General features: G+C 54.7%; 1 protein-coding gene across 1 annotated transcript; it reads right to left on the bottom strand.

Moving 5' to 3' along the window:
• Window positions 1-5,434: 5,434 nt before the first annotated feature.
• Window positions 5,435-21,364, bottom strand: CDX1 (caudal type homeobox 1; the record flags this gene model as incomplete). Its single annotated transcript, XM_081297537.1, has 3 exons — window positions 5,435-5,861; window positions 6,271-6,416; window positions 20,920-21,364. 3 exons carry the CDS (start codon window positions 21,362-21,364, stop codon window positions 5,631-5,633), a joined length of 822 nt encoding a protein of 273 aa, XP_081153663.1. The 3' UTR covers window positions 5,435-5,630.
• Window positions 21,365-25,976: the final 4,612 nt, after the last annotated feature.

The following is a 25,976-nucleotide window of genomic DNA, read 5'->3' on the forward strand; positions in this document are numbered from 1 at the left end:
CATGACACCAGGGACAGAGCCAGGCTTCATGGACCTTCTAGGCCAGTGGTGGTCCTTAGTACTCCTTTCCCTGAGGTGAAAATGAAATGGGAACATTTGAGTGAGGAAGAAGGACAGGTAAATGCCATGATATTGTTAGCACCAAGTTCTCCGCCACTCAAGGAATGACCTTGAGAAGGTAATGACTTTGCATAAATGACATAAAAAGGTTATGAGTTTGTAAAATGAGCCAGCTGCCAGCTTGCTGGGGACTGACCTCTCAGGATGTTCAGGCAATCCTAGGAGCCTGTGGCTGGGGTGGGAAATTCCTAGCTAGAGAGATCACATGTGTCCCTTTGCTGGGACTGAGCCTGGGTGTGCTAGGGGACAGCATGTACATTACACACCATGCCCCCACCACTTTCAAAGTGTCCCTGTTCAGACATTGATCATGCACATGGTTGCAGCCAACATGGGGGTGGGCGTCTGGGGAGAGGGAGGATAAGGTTCTGCCCTTAACCTAGGGCTTGGAAGGAGCTGGCCAGGGTTCAAGTCCTGGCATGGCTTGGGTGAAGGCTGCCTCTCCTCCCAGGCCTTGCTCGGCTGCTCTTGCCTTTGAGTATGGCCCACACAGGGCAGGCCAAGGTTCCCCAGACCCAGGAGAAAGGGTCCCCTCTACCCTCTGCCCCTTACCTGTATGAGGCCTAGGGGGCCATGAATGTGAAGAGAAGGAACAGTTATTGGGCCCTACTGTGTGGGTTATGATGAACTTTTACTTCAAGTATCCTTTTTTGGTGGTGGTGGGGTACTGGGGATTGATCCCAGGGTGTTCTATAATTCAGCTACATTTCCAGCCAAGTTGTGAGGCTGGTCTTGAACTTGCTTCAGATTTCTGAGTCACCGGGACTATAGGCATGCCCCACCATACTCAGCACCAAAATCCAATTTTTAGTCTTTTCCAACAGCCTGAGAAGATAGGTTCATGCATCTCATTTTATACTTGAGGAAACTGACTCAAAGGAGGTAAATCGTGTGCCCAAGGTCACAGAGAACACTGAATCTCTGTGCTTTGGAGATAAAGCCAGGAGGGCCACGGGCCATGCCTGGAGATAGGCCAAAGTCAGGTACCCCTGAATCCAAGGAGGCCCTGGCCCAGGGCTTGTCACTAAGTCTCTTACAGGAGAAGCAGCAGCCTTGCAGACCTGTCTCCCTCCCGTTGGCATGGGGTTCCCCAGGCCTTTTGCAAGGTTAGAGAACCTTACGGATGGGGAGTAGCCAGAGACTGTTGACTTGGGAACCAAGGAAACTGACCTCTTTCTGACCCCTCTGAGCAGTACCGGGGGAAAGAGAGGTGAATGGGGCCCTGAAGTTAGCCTTCCTTGAACAAATACATCATGGGGTGACTATTGAGCTTTGGTGACAGTCGCTGGGGCTGTGGCATGCAAATGGTCAAATGGTCCATGCCTCTCAGATGGGGAAGCCAAGTCAGAGGGGGCAGGATTGGCAAAATCCCTCAGTAATGTAGAAACCGAGTCATGTCTGGAATCTAGGAGTGTGGCCCAGCCAGGGCCACACCCTCCAGGCCACACCTCTCTGCCACCTTCCCCCCAACACCTAAAACATCTTAAAGATGTTATTATCTGTATCAATCACCCTCCCACTGAAGTCCCAGTTTTATGATCATACAAGTAGCCAGGATTTAGTGACCAAATTACCATGTACAATTTCCTTATTGGAACTGGAACACCTCTTAGCCCTGAGGTGTCTGCAGGGTCTGACGGGACCTGTTACAACATCCCGGTCTCTGGTGGAACTTGACTATTGCTGCCACAATATTCCCCTCCCCCGTGCCAGAGTGGGCTGGGGTATCACTGGGCAAAATCACTACCTAGGAATGCACTCAGGAAATATGTAGTGCCCCCCCCCCTCCGCTGCTTCTCTCAGTATTCCTCCTGGTCTCACATCCAACCTGAAGTGCAATGAAGATGTGAGCTGATTTAAGGAAAGTGTTAGATGAAAATGTACTTCCTTTTATTATATAGGGAGATATTTTTAAATGCATATAAATAAACATTTTTAATTCGCCTAAACGATCAGATTTTATCACTGTGAGCATGTGTTTTGCTACACCAGGAGTGGGGACTGTGAAGAACGAGGTTCCAGACTGCTGGCCCATCTGGTGTGGTGCAGAGAAAGTGGTTCCGGAGCAGCCCCCCACCATGGGGCTGCCCTCCCCAGCTGACCGGGGCTAGGCCTGCGCGGCTCTCTGCTGCTGCTTTCCTCAGAGATCCTGAGTCTTCCTGGGCCCCTCTTCCTCCTGTCCCTGCCCATCACAGTCACAGATGCGTGTGCACACAGAGGGCTGCTGGAGAGCTCTTCACTCCCTCCCAACCCTCAGTACCCCCTAGAGCTCAGCTGGGGCCTGCTCTGCTCAATGCTCCTGGCAGTCAATGAAGACAATGGCTCTTCCACAAGCAAAGGTTCCAACCTGGGGTTGGGGGTCTGTGAACCCCTCAAATTGTATGCCAAACACAGTGTTGACATGCACAATTCTGACTTGTAAAAGGCTGTGACCAGGGGCTGCGGATGTGGCTCAGTGGTAGAGCGCTTGCCTATCACGTGTGAGGCACTGAGTTCGAACCTCAGCACCACATAAAATAAATAAATAAATAAATAAAGGTATTTTTTTTTAAAAAAGGCTGTGACCAGGCTGTGACCAGGCTGTGGGCCTTGCCAGGCCAGACCGAGACACGTGTATTTTTGGATCCCAGGTCGCCAGCACCAGCGTGGGGCCTGCCACCAGGAAGAAGGGGACATAAAATTACCATGTACAATTTCCTTATTGGAAAGCTGGAACAGCTCTTAGTCCTGGGGTGTCTGCAGGGTCTGACGGGACCTGGGGGGGGTCTTTCTCCTGAGCTGTTACAACACCCCGGACTCTGGTGGAACTCTTAGGTGACAGGAAACTGACAGGTACAAGGCAGCCCTTGGCACTCTTTGGAAGTCGCCTTAGGTGGGAGTTTCCTTTTTCTTGGAACTCAAACGCCAATGGACAGGGGACACCAACCCCGCCTGTGGCCCACCCACCCTCCTGAGCAACTGCCATAGCTCACCCCACCTGCCAGGCCTGGCCACTGGCCTCCTGCCAGGCAGAGGTCTTCTTGAGGTGGGGGCTAGGCTTGTCCTGCCTCAGATCTTCACAGCCACCATCTGTCCTCGGTGCTGGGGGGTGGGGATGGTTAGAACATCCGTCCAGCCCACAGGCCTCTCACACTAGGAGGTGACAGCCCCATCAGCAGGTGGCTAAAACACAGCACATCCTACAGACAGGGGCCTGTTCTCCACCCAATCTAAGATCAGTGGCTTTCCCACTGGTCCCTGAGGAGGCTGAGGGCAGGGCGGCCGACTACCCTGCCTCAAGGAGCGCTGCCGGGAAGGTCACTCTGGGACCCGGGCCATCTGACCACGAGACCTGCTGCTCTACGCTGCGTCCCTCACAGGGACTGCCTGGTCCTCCAGTTCAGAGCGCCCATTCTCCAGAGCATGGGGAGTTCTGTAGGAGACAGGGAGGAGTTAGTAGGGGCTTCCTGGGAAGGGAGCCTTTGGAACACTGAATTAAGGACAATCTAAGGGAACTTTTGGCTGGGGGTCTTGTTGGAGACATCAGTTTGGCTCTCCCAGAGTGGTGAAATCTGCAGGATTTCCCCAATTTACTTGACCAGAGTCACTTATTTCTGGAAGACAAACTCCCTCGTTTTACAAGGGGAAACGGAAGTCCAGAGAGGGGAAGCAGTTACCCCAGAGTCACACAGCAAATGGCATTTAAAGATCAGAAAGCTAAATTTCATCATTGCCGGCTACCTTTCCACCTGTCTCTCTCCCCTTCTTCTCGGGACCCTGGGCCTCTCCTCTGGTGCCATCTGGTTCTTGTGCCTTAGGCATCTACTGTCACTGATGGGGCCATGGTTTCTCCTAGACCACCGGTAGGAGGAGAAAGAGAAGCACCTGCTGCTCTGTAGGGCCCGTGCCAGGATCAGGTCCACCTTGTGCATTGTCATCCTGGGCCCCAGGAGCAAAGGGCAATGGCAAGCAGGCTGTGCACACATTTTATGGCCTGGCCACCTCCCAGAACAGTAAACAGAGGGGCAGGCAGCTGGCACCAGAGCCCTCTGGGGAGAGAGCCCCAGGTAGCAGACTCCTGCCCACCTCTGGAAGGGACCTAAGGACAATGGCTTCTCCCTGAGTCAAAAAGACTTGGACTCTAAGTTCACATCCCTCAGGCCCACTTTTACTACTCTTCCCTTCTTGGCCTGACCTCGAGGTCTCAGTTCCAACCTTGCCTCCTCCAGGAAGCCCCCCAGGCCTTCCAGGATAAGCTAGGAGCTGACTCTGTTCCCTGGATGCTCTGAGTCCCGGGATGCCTGGAGCGCGGCTCTGATTGACTCTTGTCCTTTTGTAATAGCGCCATCCACGTACCTGGCAGGCTTCCCACTGGGCTAGGAACGCCCGGGTGGCAAGGACTATTTGCTTCTGGGGCCCAGCCACAGCACATGGGGTGCCCAACAAGTGTCATCAGTTGAAAGAAAAACCTGAACTGAATGTGGCTTAAAAATTCAATAGACCGATAGGCTGAGTCTGGTGATTCTGCTCACAGATGCACACAGACGTCTACGTGATCTCATAGACTTATTTTAACAGTGTCCTGTTTTGATCTTTTAGGAGTATTTTAAAGGTGACCTTGTTGTAGGCCTGCAGAATGGGAAGGAAATATGCTATTGTTAGTGAAGGGTGAGAACGATTCTTTAATTGTTTTTTCTTCAATGCTGTGTATAATAATTCTATTCATTTTTTAAGGAGGAAAAAAATTTATTCTTGAAGCTGCATCCAAAAGATTCCAGTCTCTATATAACATCTGTCCAGCTGTGACCTTGGCTTTGTCCAGAGAAAGTCTCTGGCGGCTCCCTGGGGCCTGAATCCTGAAGGACGGACAGCCTTGTGGAGTGGTAGGACCCTGCAGGGTGCACTTGGCCCCCTTCTCCCCTGGGCAGGGCCCCTCTATCTGCAGGCCTCCCTGAGAGTGCTGGTGAGTGGACAAGGATGGCCACCAGGCCCAGGCCCCGGGGCTTTGTGTCAGCATCCAGGCTGGGGAGGACTCAGGGCACACTGCTGTGAGGCAGGCTGAGGTAAGGCTGAGGCAGGAGAGGTGAGTGTTGGTGAGCCACACAGCCTGCCTCTCACGTCCTGCTCTGCAAACCTGCCACCTTCTCTGGGCAAGAGACCCTTCTCCAGGTCAGTCTGGTCCTTACGGCGGCCTCCCACCTCACTCCTTAAGACCACGAGGAGGAGGCGGGGCCTTGTCTTGCTCTGCCACCCGTTCTCTGGGGCCTGAGATGTCTCGAGGAGCCTGAGACCTCCAGCGCTGGGCCCCGACTCCCCTGAGGTCTAGAATCGGGGACTGGAAGGTGCTTAGCCAGCAGGCCACGAGCTCATGGCACACTCGGGCCAAGGGATGCAGGGAGCGGGTGGGTGACTTGTCCACGGTGACCCCCAAGGTCAGCAGCGGGGCTGGGACTCTAGGACCTCTTGGGCCCCACAGAAGCCCCTTCCCTAGCACCTGAGTGCCCAGGCCCCAGGCCACAAGCCTGGCAGGGCTAGGGCAGAAACTCCTCCTTGACAGGCATCGGGGAGGAGGCAGCGAGGAGGCCAGCACTGCTGGGGCACAGGCCGCCCAGGGGCGGTCCTGCGGGGGCAGAGGTGCCGTCCAGGGCCGGCGGCAGCTGGGGCAGCGGCGGCTGCTGCTGCTGCTGCTGCTGCTGCTGCTGCTGCTGCTTCTTGTTCACTTTGCGCTCCTTCGCCCGCCGGTTTTGGAACCAGATCTTCACCTGCAGGATCACAGAACAGGAGGCTACGGGCGATGGGTGCAGGAGACAGTGGCAGAGCGAGGAGAGAGGAAGACATAGGGCTGGCCCTTCTCCAGGTGGTGTCTGTGGCATCTCTCCTGCTCCTCTCCCTGTAGAACTCACTCCCCCAGGCCACCTTCCTCTTCCTCCTCCAAGGCCCCCTCTGGGAGCCCTCCTGTTCCCATGGCTGCTCCCTGCTAGAGGGCACAGCTGTTGAGCCAGAGGCTCCCCGCTGAGGTGGCAGGAATATCAGGTTTCCTTGGGGCACCTGCTGGCAGCAGCTCAGGGTCAGCTGTGCTGTGACCACGGCCTGGACCCTTGGCCTCTCTGCTCTCCCCCTACTGAGCCCTGTAATCTGCTGCCAGGCTGAGGTGGGGGAACCCCTACACACCTGCCTTTCGGTGAGCCCCAGATTGGCGGCCAGCTCTGACTTCCGACGGATGGTGATGTAGCGGCTGTAATGGAACTCCTTCTCCAGCTCCAGGCGCTGGTGGTCCGTGTAGACCACGCGGTACTTGTCCTTGGTCCGGGTCTTGCCTGAGAAGCAGGAGGACCAGGAGGGAAGGTAAGGGGGGCACCCACAAAAGGTGGGGCTGCTGTTGAGGCTGGGGCTTCTCTCAGGCCTCCTGACCCAGGGACCCGGTCTGACCACCAGCTCTGCCAGCTCTAGTCAGCATTTGCCAGCTGTGGCTGAGCAAAGGACATTCCCAGGAGCTTGTAAAAGCACAGTTTCTGGGTGTCCCTGTTAAAATCTGAGAGCCTGGGGGAAACCACGTGTCTGAAAACCCCCAAGTAGTTCTGATTCAGGGGTGCTCAGATCCGAAGGGGACACCTGGCAGACAAGGGTAGACTGAGGCTAAGAAGATGTCAGCAAAAGAGGGCAGGGGAGGCCACCATGGCTGGACGGCAAATGGAAGGATTCAGAAACTGAGGAGTAGCTGGGCCGGGGCTCCCCAGTCCCTGCTGAATGCTGACCCCACACTCAGGCAGGAAGGATGGGGCTTGCTGGGGACCTCAAGAGTCCCTGACCCTGGACAGCAAACCCTGAGCCGGGCTGCGGCAGGGTAGGGGCAGGCCCAGAGCAGCAGGGCTGCAGTGACTCCCCAGGTCATCATCACTGAGCTCCTGCCTGGAGCCCTGCCCTGGGGTAGGCAGGGGACAAAATAAAGGAATCCCTGCCCTCAGGAAGCTCAGGTTCTAAGGGAGCAGGACCCACAAAAAGAAAGTAAATGTAGAAAACACTTGAAATGTGAATTGATGAGTATTTGGAGAAAAAGAAAAGCAGAGAGGGAGGACTAAGAGGGAGGAGGCCTGCACCTGAGGTGACTGAGTCCCAGCCCCACAGGTGGCTGAGAAGGGAGCTTCGCTGGAGCCCAGGAGTCCGAGGCCAGCCTGCAGAGCAAAGCCAGACCCAATCTCCAAAAAAAAAAAAAAAAAAGTTTTATTAAATATACTGGCTCATGAAGGCCTTGCTGAGCAGGGGAATCTGAGCAAAGAGCTAAAGGAGAGAAGGGAAAGAGGCAAGCAGACATCTGGCAGAGGGACCAGTAAGTGCAAAGGCCCTGGGGTGGGAGCATAGCTGCCACTTGACAGGTTTGAGGAACAGTGAGGAAGCTGGTGGGGTGGGATGGAGGAAGCAAGGGGAACAGGGGCAGGACATAAGGGGAGGGACTCTGGGTTTTACTGTGTCTGGGATGGGAGCCATTGCAGGGTTTTGAGCACAGAAGACACGAAGTCTGATGTAGGTTTTCACGTTCCCCTGGCTGTTTCGTAGTAAGCAGACTGTGGAGAGGAAGCGGACGTGCAATAACCCAGGAGGGAGGAGGTGGTGGCTTGCTTCTAGATGGGGCTCAGCCAGGGCAAGGAGCTGGACTGAGGAGCATCTGGGCTTCATGTCAGGGCTGTCTTTGGGGCTGAGATTGGAGGTCTGGGGAGAATATTAAGAGTCCTGCTTGGCCTGGGCTGGGGGGGAGCCTGGCAAAATACCAGTTCCTCTGTAAGCAGCTGACCATGTGGCTATAAATAGGAGGTGCACCCCAGCACGCATGTGTCCTCCAGGGCCTGGTGGGTCTCAGAGCCACCGCGGGGCCCTGCCCACCTCACCCAGGGCCCCACGGCAGCCAGCCTTCACCTCCCTACTTGCAGCCCTGGCCCTGGCCGACCCTCGTGCTTCTGCATTGCCCACCCCCATCCTGGCTCTGCCCTCCACCAGGCCCACGCAGCTTGGCAGGACAGCCACCGGGCTCCTCGTGGGCCAACAGCTCCGTGGAGAGCGGGAGACAACAGATGTTCCTGGGCGGCTGTTCCCTGGGTTTCCTGCCAGAGCAGCAGAACCACACCGGATGCTTCCGGATCCCCTGACCTCAGTCTGCTGCCCAACAGAGCACGGGACAGCCTCGGCCCTCCGCCAGGTCTGCCCCAGGAAAGGGCCAAGGGAGTGGCTGCTGAGGCTGTGGCTCCAGATGGGGCCTCTCCTTAGTCTAGAAAATTCAACACTGTTTCCAAACAATTCTGCCTAATGCCACCGCAACCAGGGCCCAGGAGGGCTCTGAAGCCTCTGCCCGCCTGCTGGGTTTGCTCAGCTGGAGCCGGAAGGAGTCCTGGGAGTTTAGTCTCCTTTCGTTTTTTACAGAGAAGAGACGCGTCCAGGATGGTCACATGGCAGCCAGAGGTCCAAATAAGAAGCCTGGCAAGTCTCTTTTTCATCCTGCCTGGAGGCCCCAGTGAGCGCAGACCTGCCCAACACTGTGTCCCCTGCTCTAGGGCTCTGTCTCCTCCAGTGCAGGTCTCTTCACCCCACCATATTTTGGGGCTGCTGAGCCTGCCGCCCACTGTCCTAAGCATTGGCAATAGGAGTGTAAAGAGCAGACCACCCCCTCCAGGAAAGGAGGGGTCAGAGAAATGTGGGGGGCCCCTGGGAGCCTGGCCTGTGCTGGGGTTGGATAGCAGCAACCGGGCCCTTTAAAACACCCAGAAAGCAAGCTGTAGTGGTGCACACTGTAATCCTGGGACTCAGGAGGCCGAGGCAGGAGGATGTCAAGTTTGAGGTCAGTCTCAATAAGACCCTCAGTGAGACCCTCAGTGACTTAAGGAAACCCTGTCTCAAAGTAAAAAATAAAAAGGTCCTGGGATGTAGCTCAGTGGCAGAGTGCCCCTGGGTTCAATCCCCCGTACAAACCAAACCAAACCAAACAACCCTAGAGGACTCCCAGCCACCCCCTGGAAGAGTGTGGGCCTGGGGAGGGATGGGGCTCCTTGCCCACCAGGACCTGGGCCTAAGCAGTTACAGGTGTCCTCTCTCTCTGCACCCAGCTCTCTCTCCTGTTCTTTCTGGTGGAAACAGGAATGCACAGGGCCATTTCACAGGCCAGGGAAGCAGGGTTCCACACAGGCTCTGGCTGAGAGCCATCCTGCTTGGTGGTGGTAAGACCTCTGGCCCAGCTCTTCCCAAGATGGAGGGGAGGCTTGAGATGCTGGCTGCATAGTTTCTCCTTGGTTCTGGCAAGGGTGCCAGTGGAGACCTGGTCCAAGGGCCTTGGCATCCGGGCATCCCATCTCTTACCCTGGAAGAGGGGCCAGCGGGCATAGGAACCCATTGGCCAGCCTCTATCTGGTCAGGCTGCTTGAAGCACACGGTTTTATTCCCAAGAAAAGGACTCTGCCAAAGAAAAATGTCAGATTCCTTATGTGGCCCAGAACCTGGAGAATCCCACTTGTCATCCAGGGAGGAAAGATAACTGGGTGCATCCGTGGAGAAGAGTCATCAAGACAAAGTCACAAAACTGCAAAAGTGCAACATGGAGCAGTTTCTAAGATATGTGGAAAAGCAAGACACAGATTGGTGCAAAAAAAAATATGTCACTGTTTTGTACAAAAGCGGGGGATACACAACACACACTGTTCATGTCTCCATACAGTTCTTTCCAATGAACCTACGAGAAGCCCAGTAACAGGGGCTGCTCCTTTGGGGAGAGGAGCTGGAGGAGGAAAGCCATTGGTGGAGGGAGACTCTGGGGTGTCTCAATGTTTACCATGTGCAGATGTGAACTGTACTTTCAATGACAGTCAGGAGACCTGGGCTCCGGTCCCAGCTCTAGATAGAACTAGGAACTGCACTTTGAATATGTCTCTCAACCATCCTTCCTGTCCCATCTTCTGAGCACCTGTGCTACCTCCAGAGCCCAGAGAGGAGGGGCCTGGGTGGTGCGTGAGAGCGACGGGGCAGGGAGAGGGCCCAGGATGAATGATTTACAGGAACCCGGGATATTGGGGCTAAGGGGGAAGTCCAGGCTTCTCTAACAGGTGTCTGATGAGGGGCCAGCCCCTCCCAGCCACCTAACAAGTAACCCTTGGGACCGGATGCCTGTGTGGGTGGCGAGATGGCGGGGAGCCCCCAGCCCTTCAGGGGCAAGCAGAGGGTCGGGGTGGGAAGAACCTCGGATGGCTCTTTGATCTGGTTTTGGAATGCAAAGAATGGCTCATCCTTTCTGGGTGCAGTGGCACAGGCCTGTAATCCTAGCTGCTCGGGAGGCTGAGGCAGGAAGATTGCAAGTTCAAAGCCAGCCTCGGCAAAGTGAGGTGCTAAGCAATGCAGCGAGACCCTGTCTCTAAATAAAATATAAAATAGGGCTGGGGATGTGGCTCAGTGATCGAGTGGACCCTGAGTTCAATCCTTGGTACCAAAAAAACAAACAAAAACCAAAAACCAAAAAAAAAATCTCATCCTATGCTGTAGGCCGTGAGCACCCTACCTCCTATAGCATGCAAAGGGCAGGACCAGCAGCCTCAGACTCCAGGGGAGCTTTCTAGAAGCACAGATCCTGGCCCCGAAATTTGGAGTCAGCAAGGCTGGAATGGGCCTCTGGGCACTTAACCAGCTCTCCAGGTTCTGGTAGGGCTTGTTTGCACGAGCAGACCTCTGGCTGCATGAGGCATCTTCTCACTGGTAAGACAGCCTAGGACAGTCTCCTCACCTCTCTGAGACTCATTTTCTGTATCTGTAAAATGGGGATAATTATTATTCTAAGAATAGCCATCATGTCCCTGCACCAGGCACTTTGAATATGTCTCTCAACAACCTGTGGTGTTGTGTCACTGTCACATCTATTTACAGATGAGAAAGCTGAGGCTCAGAGAGGTCCACACGTCAAGGCAGGTGGGACTCAAAACCAGGTCTCAGAAATAGCCTCAGAAGGGCTGGGGATGTGGCTCAAGCGGTAGCGCGCTCGCCTGGTATGCGTGCGGCCCGGATTCAATCTTCAGCACCACATACAAACAAAGATGTTGTGTCCGCCAAAAACTAAAAAATAAATATTAAAATTCTCTCTCTCACTCTCTCTTTAAAAAAAAAAAGAAATAGCCTCAGAAATAGCGCTCAACCTCTCACATGGTGGAAGGTCTCCCGTAATGATCTCCAACTGAGGCGTAGAGGGGTGGTGCCTAGCACTGTGCCTGCCATGTAGCAGGTGCACCAGGAGGGCAGAGCCTACATTTCCAATATGCATGGGACAGCCATTTGGCAGGAATGTCAGGCACTGGATCTGTCCAAGGGATGGTGTGTTGGATGGGACTGTTTCTCTGTTAAGGTGCCTTCCAACTTGGAAACACAAAGCTCCCAGTGTTTGTTGATTCTCTGATTGTGTTTGTTATTATTGAATTCTGAGGCCCATTTCCCAGTCTCAGAGTCTAGACACCAGGCTTGCCCAGTTGGAGGACCAAGGGTAGGAGTCCTGGTGACTTGAAGTGGGCTCCCCTTATCTGGCCTGGGCCAGGCAAGGACAGAGTGTGGCTTCTGATCCAGAATGGGGTGAATGGCTCCAAGAAAATCAAATGATGTCTGGGTCAGCACTTCCCTTGCCCTCTTCCTGCTGGGTGTGTGGCCTTGAGGGATGACCAGCTCTGTCCTAAGGTGTGTAAACCTCAAATCCAGTCCCAAATCCTCGGTGACCCCTCCCTGGGTGGTCCGGCCCCAGATGATTGTGCATCAGGATCCCACTCCAACGCTACACATTCATGCACAGGAGTTGGTTAAAGACGCATTCCACCAGGGTCCACCTGGGTCTGCTGACTCCTCATCTCCCTGCCATCTCTAATAAGCAACAGCTAGACTCAATAGATCCTGGTCCTGGTTCTGCACCATTTGTCTGTCCTTGAATAAGTTCCCCTGTTCTTTGGGCCTCAGAGTCTCCTGTGTCCCAAAAGAGGGCTGGGGTGTCAGCTCCCAAGGGCCTATGTCCTCTAGTTCTGTGTAGCTCTGAGCCCTTCCTCAGAGACAAGACCCTCCTCATTGCCTATCACCCCAGCCAAGACCCAAGGGAGGGCATAGCCTGCATCTTCCAGAAGAGTGGAGCAGGAAGCATAGTGTCCTTGGTGCCAGCCTGGGGACACAAGGAGAAAAGCCTGGGCTTTCCCTGGGAGGGAGCTAGGGAAGTGGGGCAAGAGCAGCCACAGACTCCTACTCCAAAGAGCCTTCCTTTTTCTAGATGAAGAAAGAGGTCCAGAGAGGTTCTCAGGTCACTTGCTGAGGCAACTGCAGAGCCAACAGGCAAAGACAGAGGTGGTAAAGACAAAGGGCGCAGGAGGTGCTCCCAAGGGCCGACCTGCCCCAGGAGTCTGGGTACCTTCGCCTTCCTACGTCTGGTAGAGACTAAGAAAGAGCCTGTGGCTTTGAGTGGGGAGTTTTTATTACTTGTCCCAGGCCTGCCACTGACGTGGGGTGGGACCTTGGCCACCTTTTTCTCCTCAACAGTTTGCAAAGAAAGAGCTTGACCCCTATTAGGGCCCGTGGTGAGTTGGAGTGACAAGAACCCCCGGGGACAGGAGTGGGGAGGAAAAGAGATGGACTTAACCAAGAGGATGCTGGGCAGTTTCTGGAATATTTGGGGAGGGGGAAAGAAATTCAAATATGATGAGCAGACAAAGAAATTTAATATAAAACACAAGCCTGGGGGAGGTAATGGTGACGGAGTGCAGGAAGCCCAAAGTGGAGGTGCCTCACACCCTACTGAGGTTTGGGGAAAGGCTGGGTGTACGGGGTGTCTCCAGGCCTTGCCTGAGGGGGCCAGAGAACTAGGGTGTGGTCCAGCCTGGTCAACTGAGCTGAAGGGCGGGTGTCTGAACATCCTTGGGTTTCCTCCCCACTGCCAGGGGCACAGAAAGGACCGGGAATACAGTCTGTGAATGGCAAAGAGCCATGGATAAGAAAAGCAGAACTGAGCTATTTGCAGAAACGAATGTTGGAGGAATCCCTTGGGAAAGGGGAGGAATGTGGCCTGGTAGAGAGCCACAGGGCAAAGAACACGCTGGCCTAGGAGTGAGGAAACCTGGCTGGGCCATCGGCCGGGTGTGTGATCTCCAATTTGGGTCTGTTTCCCCATCCGCACCACCCGCAGTTGAACCTCTGCTGCAGCTGACCCACCAGTTTGGTGATGAATGGATACTTTCTGGGGCCATGAGGCTTCCTGCTGGGCCCATAACTGGGTCCTGGCTGAGTGGACAGTCCCAGGTTTCTGTATAATGGTTCCTCACTCAATCCCTGGAGGAGGGCTGAGGAGTGTGGGAGAGAAGGGAGATGGCCAGGCTGATCTCCCGAGGGAGCCCAGCAACCCTGGCCAAGCTCTCCTCCCACGTCTCCCTCCTGCCAGTCAGAGTTCTCTGTCTTTGCGCCCTTCCCTCCTGGGCCACCTGCAACCTTGACATCATTGGCTGCTCTGTCTTCTTTATCGAGGCCTGCAGTCTGTCCTGGCTTGGGGAAACAGCAAAAGAAGGGACTTCAGAGTCAGAGATCTGAAGATTCTAACCCAGGCTGGCCACATGCCTGTGATGTGTCCCCAAACAAAGCCACTGGACCTCGTTGAATTCCAGTCGATTTCTTTGGAAAAATGCAGGTGTGAGTGCCTCCTTTCCAAGGTGGTGATGGGGCCAGGTGTGATCCTCTACTTGACAAGTAATTATTAATAAAAGCCAGTGTGACAATGAGGCAATGGCATTACCCTAGAGAGACAGTCGGCGGCTGAACAAGGAGGCCATCTGGAATGGATTACCACTCCAGGACCTCTTGAGAGGGACTGCCCTATGCTGCCCGATTCGCCACAGCCAGCCACATGTGGCTGTTTAATCCATTAAGTCCAAGTTTTCAATTTTGCGAATATGTTAATGAAGTGGACACAGGTGCATTAAAATAAGTTGGCGATCTTAATCCAGAGCTTATGTATTATGTTAATGAATGCCAACTAGTGCTATTATGACTGTTATAACATAGGACATATGATATATTGTATTAAAGTTTTCATACATGTTTCCTAACTGGGACAATGGGACAAAATGCACCACACTGAAATAAACTCAATAAACAGTAAAATTGAGTTTCTTAGTCACATTAACTATATTCCAGGTGTTCAACAGCCTCGAGTGGCTTGTGGGCACCTACTGGGCAGCTCAGATGTAGAGCACTTCCATCATGGCAGAAGGGTCTTCCGGACACACTGCTAGACCCAGCTCCCATCGAGGCCAGGGCCAGGCCGCAGCGTACGCCCACCCAGACTGCGCTTGTCCCAGTGGTAGCAGGGGCTGGTCTTGCACCCACCACCCATTTGCATTCTTCCCATGTTTTCCCACAGGGCGCCCCAGCCCAGGATAGCCCAGGACTGGAAACAGCACCTGCATCCCTTCAAGTCTCCTCCCAGGCTGAGCTGCTTGCAGCCTCCCGGTCTGTTTCCTGGAGGGGTTCACAGGCCGCGCCCCCATTGCCGCCCTCTTCTAGCCGGAGGTGAAGGCCCTGCTAACCCTCTGAAGGTGGTTCCGCAGGCTCTCTTTCAGCTGAAGTTCCAGGAGGGACTCTGGACTCCTGCCCTTTCCTACCGCTGGCCAGCTATATGACCTTGGCAGACATCCTCCTCAAGGGCCTTGGCTCCCGCATGCTCGTGAAGGTGGGGACCATGGCACTGTGCTCACAACGTGCCTGACACACACGTTGACTATATGGTGAATTCTTACTGAAGGCATGAAACAAACCTGCTACTTTTCCATCTCCCTCATCTTACCAAGGGATACGCCATCCCCAGTCACTAGGGCCAAGGGCCTAGTTGGCATAACTGAGGCCTATACCCCTCATCCCCCACATCTAATCCACCAGCTGCTGGCCCTAGCCTCCAAAGCACCCGTTCCCATCCACTTCACTGCTACCTGTCTGCAGCCACTAAGCTGATGGAGAAGTGTGCCGTCTGGGGTCTGAACTCCCGCATTTGCCAAAGTGCCGAGCACCCAGTAGACACCAGCTCGTGTTAGTGCGATGTTGACAGGTGTTCAGCCCTTATTTGCTATTCATCTCTTCCATGGGGGGAGGGGAGACAAGTTAAAAACAAATGTACAAATGAAATAATTGTCACTTGTGATTCATAGTGTGGGGGACAGAGAACAGGGAGCCGAAAGCTACTGTACTGAGCTTGGTGAGGGGACACCTGGAAGGACTGACATTGAAGCTGAGACCTGAAAGTTTAGCAGGAAGCTTCTGTGTCATAAGTGAAGAATATTCCAGAAACAGAGAACAGCATGTGCAAAGGCCCTCAGGCAGGGAGGAACAGAGTGAGGGGCTCAGGGGCAGCCTGTTGATGGATCCTGCTTGCCTTGTTCAGCTCTAATCTCCAGCACCCAGAAGAATCTACGGCATAGAAGAGAGTATTACTGCCTGCCTTCCTGAATGAATGAATGAGTGAATGAATGAATAAGAAGAGGGGCACCGGATGAGGCTGGAGCCGCTGGATTCCCCCCAGGGAGGGGAATGGATTGACTTCGAGAACAACGGGAAGGCACTGGAGGATGCTGTGCACAGTGGTGACCTCCTGCCTGTTCCTTCTCCCTCTTGATGCAGTGGGGTCTATGCAGGTGAGGGCTGAGGCTGGCACCGGGAGGGTTTAGCCTGTTGACAGCAATGGTCCTGGCTCCAGATGTCAACGCTGTTTCCAAATCCTAGCAGCTTCCAGACAGCAGCCTAAGAAGCCAGCCCACGAAGACAACTCCCTACCAACAAAACCAGCCCCTGCTGCTAACAAAGCTGTTTCGGACCTTTAGAACGATTCCTGAAGCTCTAAGCAGCAGTATCTGCCAAAGAGGGGCGGGCGGGGGGGGGGGCATTCAACCAAAAAAAGCCTTCTGCCACCTTCTAACTGGGTCATTCTCCTTCCCAGCTACATCTGAGAGCCGAGGTGTCAAATGGAGCTTCTGCGTGGAGAAGCAGCTTTCAAGAGCCTGGCCCCTGCTGTGCCCTCCACCCCGGCCTCCCCGTAGCCTCGCATGCTCATCCCCTGGCTGGCCTCCTTTTCCCCACCTGGCCTGGGAAGCACATGGGGGAGGTGGTGCTTTGTTTGACAGATGCTCGGTGGGCTTAGATTCTGGTGGAACTGGTGCCACCATCCTGTAGCTGAGTGAGCTTGGGCAGGCCATGTGACCTCCCTGAGCTTCAACCACCTCATCGGTAAAATGAGTCCAATAATAGATCCTTTCACGTCTTAGGGTTGTTATGAGACTTAGGTGAGATCACCTGTGCAAAGCTCTTGTCACAACACCTGCACATGGCAAAGACTCAGCCCATGCCACCCATTAGCTTTATCAGGAGCTCCTCCTATGTGCAAGACTGGGGGTGCTGGGACTGAACGGGACTGGTCCTGGGGGGATATCAGATGGCAGTTGGCAGGGATAAATATGAAGATGAGAGCAGATAGTCAGTAATACATGTTGTTGACAGAGTGCTTGGAGAAGGGAGAATCAAGGAGGGCTTCCTGAAGGAGGTGGGCTTGGAGGAGGAGCAGCATTTGAACTGGTAAGTATGCAGAGGAGGAAGGAGGGGCAGTGCAGGTTGGAGGATCAGACTGGAGAGGCAGCAAGTGTGAGGTGTGTACCTGTGTGCACCTGCCAAGGACTGGCAGAGGTGATCGTAAGTGCCCACGTGCTGCAGCTGCCTACTGTGTACCAGGAACAGGGGTGTTCTTTACAGGCACCGTGGCTTCAAGGTTCAATCCTATCATTATCCTAATGTTACACTGGAAGAATCTCAGGCTCAGAGAAATGATCCAGGTTAGCTTGCCTGAGGCTATACAGCTTCTAAAAGAAATGCAACCCCAGACTTGAGACTCCCTAACTCTGGCTCTTACCTGTCCCCAGAGAACATCTCTGTTTCTAGGCAAACTAGTTGGGAGAATGTCTTCAGTACTGGGGTGGAGGCAGTTTTCAGGAGGGCTCTAAATATCAGAAATGGGGCTGTTTTTTTTTTTTTTTTTTTTTTTTTAATAATGAAGTGGCAATTCCACAGCAGTAGGTAGCCAGGGAATGCTCTTGAGCAGGTCAGCCTCACAACTGGTTTGGAAACAGCTGGGGCATCCCTCAGAGGCTGGAGGTGGGAGGCCAGGTTGCAGCTTTGGCAATGGGCTAAGGGGTGGGTGGAAGAGTGTCCCTCCTCTCCGCCTGTGTCACTTTCCTCGTCTGAAAGCTGGTGGAGTTGGACCACGACCTGAACTCTGCTGCAACCGCCTCATCATCTGAGTGAACATCTGCCTGTCCTATGAGACCAGGCACCCCAACGGGCCACTAATGTGTGAAGCACTGTTTATCCACAAAGAATCAGGCTGAGCCCACGACAGAAGCATGACTATAACCCTCCTAATGAAAACACTGATATTTATAGAACCAAGAAGGAAGACAGAACAATAGCACCCCTTGTAGTCATCCCCATCCTGGCTACAGCGAGTGACAGCAACACTCGGAGCTGACTAACATGTTGTTGAAGGATTGTAGCCTGACTGAAGCCCAACAGCCTCTCCCTGAAGGTTCCCATCTCTACCACCCTGCTGAGACCAGAGTCTCAGTCCCAGCCTCGGTGACTGCAGCTCCGAAAGTCAGGCAGGAGCACTGTCTGAGTGGGCAGCCAGGCTCCACCATCTGCAGGAACTGCTGGCTGGACAGTCATGGGTCCAATCCCCAGACGGTGACAGAAACCCACGTCAAAGCCGACATCTCACCCCTCCCCTGTTCTCTGGGACGCCTTGGGTCCCTTACACTTTCCCTGTTCACTCATGCAACACAATGCATGGAGCACTTACTAGATGCCATGAGTTGAGATGGGTGCCCAGATATGGTAGCAAGTCAGAAAGACTCTGGGCCTCTTGAGAATAGAGAGCTCACAAGCACACATCAAAATAGGCGAGTACATTGGCACTGGGTTAGTGCTCAGAAGGGAATACGCAGAGATCATCAGTGGATGTGGGAGGTCCACTCTGGGAATCACAGAGGTCCCCTCTGAGGAGGTGACCATTGAGCTGACAACTGAAGGGCGGGAAGTAACCAGGTGTGCAAAGAACCTGGAAGGCAGAGCTTCCGGAAGAGGGAACAGCAGGTGCACATGACCTGAAGTGGGACTTGGCAGGACTGAGGAGCGTCAAGAAGGCTGGAGAGCTGGAGCAGGGCAGCGGGGGGTGTGGTCTGGGCTGATTGGGAGGCATGCAGGGCCAGGTGCTGAAGCTGTGCAGCTCTGCGCACCTCAGGAGGGAGCATGGACTTCACTGTACATACAATGGAAATCCACAGAAGAAGTCTAAACTGACTCATCTGGACCTGTCCCAGCTCAGCCTCCACTTGTGTAAAACGAACACTCCTTGTCACCTCTGGACCGTGGTTTCCCCAACTGCATACCTGCTAACTGTCCAGTTTAGCTATTCTAGGAAGCTAGGTGCTCAGAAGGGGGACAGAAGGGGCTGACTGGTCAAGAAAATGGCAGGCTGAAGGCCTGATGGTCAGTGTCATTGGGGGTTAAGGAGCCGGGGCCTGCAGTATCTTTCCTTCAATTGTCCCAGACCACAGTGTTACCCAGGAGCCTCCTCCGGAAACCTGTGCTTTCATTGCTCAGAAGGAGAAACTGAGGCCAAAGAGTGGAGGGGCATGGCCTTTCTTTTGTCCCAGCCCAACTCTGCCCCCAGGTCAGGAGCACTACCGAGAGTCACATACCTGCAGCAGTCAGCTGCAGCATCCAGCTTCCCAAAGTCAAGGTTCCTGTATCCTCAGCAGGACGGGTCTAACCTGGCTCCCGGGGAACTGCTCTCCTGGAGCCTCCGGAACCCAAGTCTCCCAAGCCTTTCCCTCTATCCTCTGAAAGCAGGCCTTACTAATGCCCCCACCTGCCTGCAGATAACAGTTTACAAATGACTTTTGTGACCACCAGTGGAGCAGGGCTCAGCTGCTCTTATGCCTAGAGACCAGGTGTTCTGTCTATCTCAGAGCCCAGAAGCTCTCCCAAGCTCCCTCCACTTCTCTGAACCCCACCAGCCCACACAGCAGATGGCCTCTCTCCGAGTCCCTGCCCATGGGGACCTTCCTCATCCACCTGCAGAGTCACTTGATCCGCAGGAAGCCACAAGTGGAAGAGAGAAAATGTGGGTTTCCTTCTCCAGACTTCCCAGCCACACACCTGCAAGATGCTGAGGACAAGGCCCCCAATATCTCCCCTCCTGGAATATAATGTGGGGCTTTTCCTCTGGGATTTATAGACAAAGCTTTTGGGAGGCTCTCCTTTTTCTCCAGGGAAAGAGTTGTATTTTGCAGAGGAGTCTTTTTGTAACTTGAAGCGGGGTACAAACTGCTATTCAACCTTATTTCCTGCTCATTTCACAGACAGTAAAACTGAGACCCCAAAGGGATGACTAATCTCTGAGAAGCTCTGTGTAGTAGAGTAAGAGTGCACAGGTGTGCTGCTCTGTCTACCGGGGTTCACGTCCCAGTCCCGTAACATTCTATGGCTTTGGGCAAGTATTTAGTTGGAGACAAAGTTTCTTCCTCTTCAAAGCAAGAGTAAAAACAGTGCCCACTTCAATGTTCTAAGAGTTAAATATTCCATATCGTTACCTGATATTATTTAATCAGTCACAGAGGTGATTGGCAGAGCGAGGTTGCCTGTACCTCCCTAGAGGCAGATAGGAACTTGGGACTTCCAAGAAGGGTATGATTGTAGCCAGAGCCTGCAGTGCTGATCAGGCGCTGCCCAGCTTCTGCCTAGCATCTGCCTAGGGGGCAGGCTGGGTGTGTGGGGGAGATGGCAGTTGAGGAGAGAAGATAGGGGAAGTCGCAGGCTGCTCCCAGCTGGGGGAAGGGAAGTAGGGACTGGACATCAAAGGGTGGGCAGGCCAGCTTCCCGCCCCCAAAGCCAGGTGGCCTTTGTCAGGACAGGCCAGACACAATCTGGACAATGGGGTGTCCTGTTCACTTTCCGGCCAACAGGAGTCACTACTGAGACAAGTCCCAGTCTGTTACATGACAAAGGGGGTACCCATAAAGATCAGGCCGCCCCTCATTAAAGCTGAGCCTTTGTCCTGCCCCCTCCCCTGCTTTTGAAGAGGGTGGATCAGAGAGGCCTGCCTGGGGGCAGGAGGTTCACAGGCTCAGAGCCAAACAGTAGCCACCTTCCCCACAGCATCTACCTCCCCTCCCCCAGGGTCAAGAGTTCAGGGAGGGCCCTGGGGAGGTTAGGTAGGGACCCCAGCTCCAAACTAGTGAGAGAGACTCTTTGCCAGCCAAAAGATACGACCCAATCTCTTCTCTGTAAAATAGGGGGCTCAGTCCTGGAAAGGAAGTGACCTGCCCACTCTCGCAGGGTCGACATCCAGGTTTGCCGCCTCTGCTGGAGCTAGGACAGGAGTGGAAGAAGCCCAGGCAGATCACCAGGGCCAGACCCCCTAGGAGTGCCGGGATAGGAGTCTGAGGACCTGCCTTCTTGTTCCGCCTTGCACAAGTACAGGCACGTCTCCTCACTTCGCGGGATTTCAGCTTCCCTGTCTATGCAGAAAGAGGGTTGGGGTGGGCTCCCCAGGGCTCCTGCTGGCTGAGATTCAGCGGAAAGACACAACAGCCCTCCAGGGAGAGAGTGATCAGAGGCCACGCTCTCGGCAACCCGAGCCCCGCCAGGGCAGAGGTCAAACTAGGGGCAGCGTGGGCCGCGCAGAGCACCTGCCAGTGCCCCGGGAATAGTCGCGCGGCGCAGGGCGAGGGGAGGTGTCCTTACCGCTGCCACCACTGCCTCCAGCCGCCACGCTGCGCCGCATCCACTCGTAGGGGGTCCGCCTCTGCGCTCCTGGCGAGGACGGGGCGCCCGGGCCGCCGATGGGCTGAGCCAGGAGGCCCGAGCCGGGCCCCGGGGTCGCGGGTACCGAGCTAAAGTCCGGAGGGGGTCCGAATGCCAGCGGGGCTGGGCTGGCGGCGGGGGCCGCGGGCCCGGGGCCATAGGCTACGGCCCAGTCGTCCTTGGGCGCAGCGAATGGCGCGCCCCAGGCCGTCGGGGGCGCGGGGGTCGGCTCCACGTGAGTGTAGCTGGCGAAGTCGGGGTACTGCGAGGGCGCGGGGGGCGGGCCCGGGGGGCCGTAGGCCTGCGGACCCAGGCCGAGACTCGGGGGCCTGGCGGGACCGGGATACACGGGAGAGTCCTTGTCCAGCACATAGCCCACGTACATGGTGGCCGCGGGGCCCCCCGCGCATACTGGGCCCTGGAGCCGCCGCTGCCGGCCGCCCCGACGACCAGCGACTGCTCACCTGAACTCGCCGGCCCTGCCGCCGCGCCCGCCCCACCCAGGCCTTTTATAGCTCCGGGCCGCCGGCGGCCCCAGCCAAGGCGGGTTTGCATTTCAAAGCTGGGGGAAGCCTCCGGGCCGCGAATCAAAGGGGGAAACCCGTCGGGGGCGAGGGGTTCAAAAGGAGACAAATTGCCGCCCCAAGCGGGAGGTGGACTGGCCAGGGCCTGGAGGGGGTTGGGGACGAGGGGCGAGGCGCTGCGTGTGGGAATTGCCTGCTAAGCGGTGGACCTGGCGGGCGGAACACCGTCCTGTCCTTTCGGTGGCCACAGGGGCCTCCCCACGATTCGCAGTTAACAGGTGGAGAAACTGGCTCTCAGGAGCAGGGGGACTTTAGCTTCACCTGGCATGAGACACAGACACACTCCGCAGTGACCAACCAGTTTGGGGTGAGGGCAAGCAATGCTGACTTCAAACAGGGACTTAACAGGGCGGTCTGCAAGGTAGCCGGTGATCTTTTGGGGGAGGGAAGAGGGGTCACGACCCTTCGAGACTGGGATGAAAGCTGTGGATGTTTTCCTCCGGGGAATGCACATATGCACATACATGAGGCTGCATAGTATTGGGGGTTTCACTTGGTTCCTGGAGAAATTTCTCAAAGGTGTGGGGAGGGGGTCTTCTGGGGAGGAAGTCCTGGGAAACTTTGATGACCCTCTACCCTTTTATCATGGTTATTGAGACATTTCAAACATACACAAAAGTAGAATAGTCTAATGACCAGCTTGTGTAATGCTCGCTGTGTAGGCAACGGGCCACCTTCAATGGTGATCAAGATTGGTCACACTTACTTCATCTACTCCTCCCTTTTTCCTAAAGTATTTTAAAACAAATTCCAGACATCATGTCATTTAATGCTGACATACTTCAGTTAGCAGTTGCTTTGTAGGAATCAGGATCATTTGAGAGCTGGGGCCCCTGCATATTTTAGTGTATCATACCTGCTCTCCCACCCAATCCAGCCCTGTGAACACTTCTCAGCTCTCTCAGAGGGGTGTTTGTGAAGCTGAGGCAGCATGAATGATCTTTGAGTTGGGGGCAAGACTGAAGGATTTGGGGAAGGATTCATGAAGGACAGGGTTCTGGATCAGAAAGCCTAGGGGAGAAGGGGGTTCCTCCCTATAGGGCTCAGGGTCAAGGAGCTGTGCAGAAGAGCCCTGTAGAGTTTGATCCTCTGACATTTCCTGGGGGAAAACCTGGGTGTGCAGAGATGTGTGGCCCCCAGAAGGAGAGCAGAATCAGCCTCTTATCTGTTGAACCTTTCTCTCTCTTAGGTCACCACATTAGCCAGGGCTGCTCAGCCAGATGATGATGGGTCAAGGTCAGGATACAACTTGCAGGGTCCAGTGCATAATGAAAACACAAGGTGCAGGAGCCAGCCAGATGGATGAAGTAGAGCAGAAGAAGGGACCTTCTGCAAGCTCACCTAGAGTGGCATGGACCTTGACCTGCTGCTGGACATGTCCTACTGGATGCACATCCAGCTGTACAGCATGTAGCAGCCACGGTCCCTAAACCAAGGGCAGCGTGGAAAGCAGCTGAAGCACCTGCTCAAGACCAAGTCCACCCATAGAGAAACCGTAGGTAGTGAAGATGCACCTGTGGGACAAGATCATCCTGCTGGGGTGGTGAGCAAAGGTGTTGGCATCTGCAACACAAGACCTTCAACCAAGTGCAGATCCAGCCAAGAATCAGCTACTACCTGGGTGAGTTTCTTCACCACCGACAAGCCCGTGAAGCACAGCCACCCTGGCATCAGGTTACCCACTCCTTCAGCTTCATCCCTCTTAATGTAGCCTGCTGGTTCATAAAGGCTCACACAACCAAAGAGAGAAAGAAAGTTTTCTGTTCAAAACTTATCTAGAATCTCAAGACGGCAACAGCAGAACATTTCAACCAGGGCCACGAAGTAGACCCTGGTCAGAAGCTCACTCTTATACATAATAGTGAGTCAGGGCTCCCCTTACTGCTCAGAGAAGGTCTTCCCATGGTATGGGTGGAAGCATTGAGGTCCCAAAAGGAAAGTGGTAGAGCCCAAGTTTCTACAGCATAGTGAAGGCTGCTTTTAGAAGGGAAGGGCCTGTCTGGATTGTTGCTGGACACAGATGAGCACAGGACACAGCATTGGCTGCCTCAGTGGGGAAGACCCCAGGTTTCCAGGTCAGGAAGTGGGGACGTGCTGGTAAAATGGTTCTCAGAAGTCATCTGGAGCTCTGGGCTGCACTTGGGGGCCCAACCTTTCAAGAGGTCAGTGAGAATCAAGACGAGAGAAGCCGGAGAGGACTGAACTCACTCTGAGCTGGAATAATGAGGACTGCTGGGACTGAAGGAACAGAAGGCCTGGCAGGAGGGCTGCGGCTGGGCAGAGGCAGGGCACAGCTGGGACTTGAGAGAGAGAGCGCTGCCGACTTAGATCCCTACCTACCCATGAGGTTCTATGAGGGGCTGTCCATCATGAGATGGGTATGGCAGAGAGTGAACTCTCCATATGGAAGGGACACAAGTGACTGCTGGGAGTCTCCAGTTAGGGATACCTGTTCTGGGGAAGGGAGGGTTGGTGCCCTCCAATTCCAAGACTAGGCTAAATCAGACCTAGATGGTAGGCGTGGTTGGGAAGAGGTATAGGAACTCATGTATTCATTCGACGCATACGTATTGCCACATCCCTCTGCAGACACTGTGTTCAGCACTGAATGAGTGCCCCCTCAGGGGGGTGTGTGTGTGTGGGGGGAGCAAGTAGGAACCTAATAATCATAGTAAAAACAAAATAGCATCTTGGCGAGAGCCAGAAAGAGGGAATCAGAGAAGTCTTGAAGGAAGCAGTGCTGTGTGAGTCAGGCCCCTGGTGAGTGGGGAAAGACGTTGTGGCAGAGGGGCAGTATACATGGAAGCCCTGAGGGCCAAGGGGACCAGGTTCCCCTAGTACTGAAAGACCAGTCTTGAGTGGTGGGTGTGGGAGTTGAGTCTGAGCCCAAGAACAGTGGGAAACTGGGGCAGGGTTCAGAGTGACGGAATTATAGCCAGGACTCAGGTGATGGCTGAGAGATGGGCCCAAGTGGCAGGGGACTTTCCAAGCAAACAAAGGACTGTGTTCCTGATCAGGGAGAGGGTAGAGCCAGGGATCCCTGGAACTTGGGGAGCCACCAGCACTGTGCCCTCCCTAGGCTCTGCAGACACATGCTGAGAGGGCTGCGGCCATTCCTGTGGATTTCTCCCTCTTTGACTTTCTGACCCCTAGCTCCATGCCTTTTCACCTCTCTGAGGTGGCATATCGGCGCTAGCATAATAACAACAGCAATCTCACCGCTATTTATTGAGCATTTTCTAAGTGCCAGGCATCATGCCAAACCCTCGGCATGCATCACCTTGATTCATAATTCCCCCAGCCCAGGGAAGTAGGATTGTTATCACCATTCTGCAGAAAAAGAAGCTGCAGCTCAGAGGGGTGAACTCACCCACCCGAGGCCACACAGCAAGTCAATGCCCTATCTGGAAGCTTTTCTTTCCTGCTTAGGTGAGCTGGCCTATAGGATAGTGAGGATGGTAGGCCTGTGTAGGCCTCCCCACCCCCAACTTGTTAGCTGGAGTTTGCCTAAGCAAATAGCTGGTTCCTCTTCCTCCTCTGGCTTCTTCATGCAAAAGAGCCTCTGCTTTCCCCTGCCTTTACCCCTAGGGGGACCCCCCAACCAGTGTCGTCAACAATTCTCAGTTGACATCCCCGGTTCCTCCTCCCAAGGACACTCTAACCTTGTTTAAAAGTCACATTCTGAAATTGCAGGTCCTCCCCCACCTTGGCCTTTGACCTACCATATGACCTTGAGCCCTTGGGCCTAGGCTCCCCATGTTCCCACTGGGGACTGGTAGCCTCCGGCAGCAGGGCAGCCCGGGTGCTGTGCCTGAGTGCAGAAGCCCCCACGTGTCCTGGCCCTGTAGGCAGCCTCTTCCTCTCTGACAGCCCCTTATCTCTGGGAGTGGCTCTTTATGGGACCCCTCCTTCCCCTGGCTCCCTGGGTGGGCCCCTTGTCCCCCTGGAAGCTCTCCCTCCAGGCTGCTCTCACACACCCAGCCAGGGCCTCCTGGGGTGGGGTGCACAATGATGGCCTCATAAAGATCTTAGCGATAAAGGGCTAGGAAGCACAAGTCTGTGGGTTCGATTCCCAACAACCCTTCCCCCAATATGAGTGACAACTTGGTTTTTAATTGGGTTTACAGCCCTGGAATCTAGGCTTAATAGAAGAACCCAGGACCAGCCTCAGGCCCACAGTGCACCCACCTCCATCCAGCCTCTGGAAACTCTCTAACCTCAGTTCAAGGGCTTTGAACTGGGGGCCAGGTCTAGCCAAGCACAACCTCGCTTGTCACCTTCCTCTCAAAGTCGGCTTCTACCTCAGAAGCCAGAATAGCAATTCTGCCCTTCCTACCTCCAGGGGGCAGATGTGAGCCTTGGAGTGGGCGGTGGGGCTCCTAGGAAGCCTCTTTACCTTCAGGCCTGCCCTCC

This window comes from Spermophilus citellus, assembly GCF_964194105.1.
Source record: "Spermophilus citellus genome assembly, chromosome: 1".
Classification (NCBI taxonomy): Eukaryota; Metazoa; Chordata; class Mammalia; order Rodentia; family Sciuridae; genus Spermophilus; species Spermophilus citellus.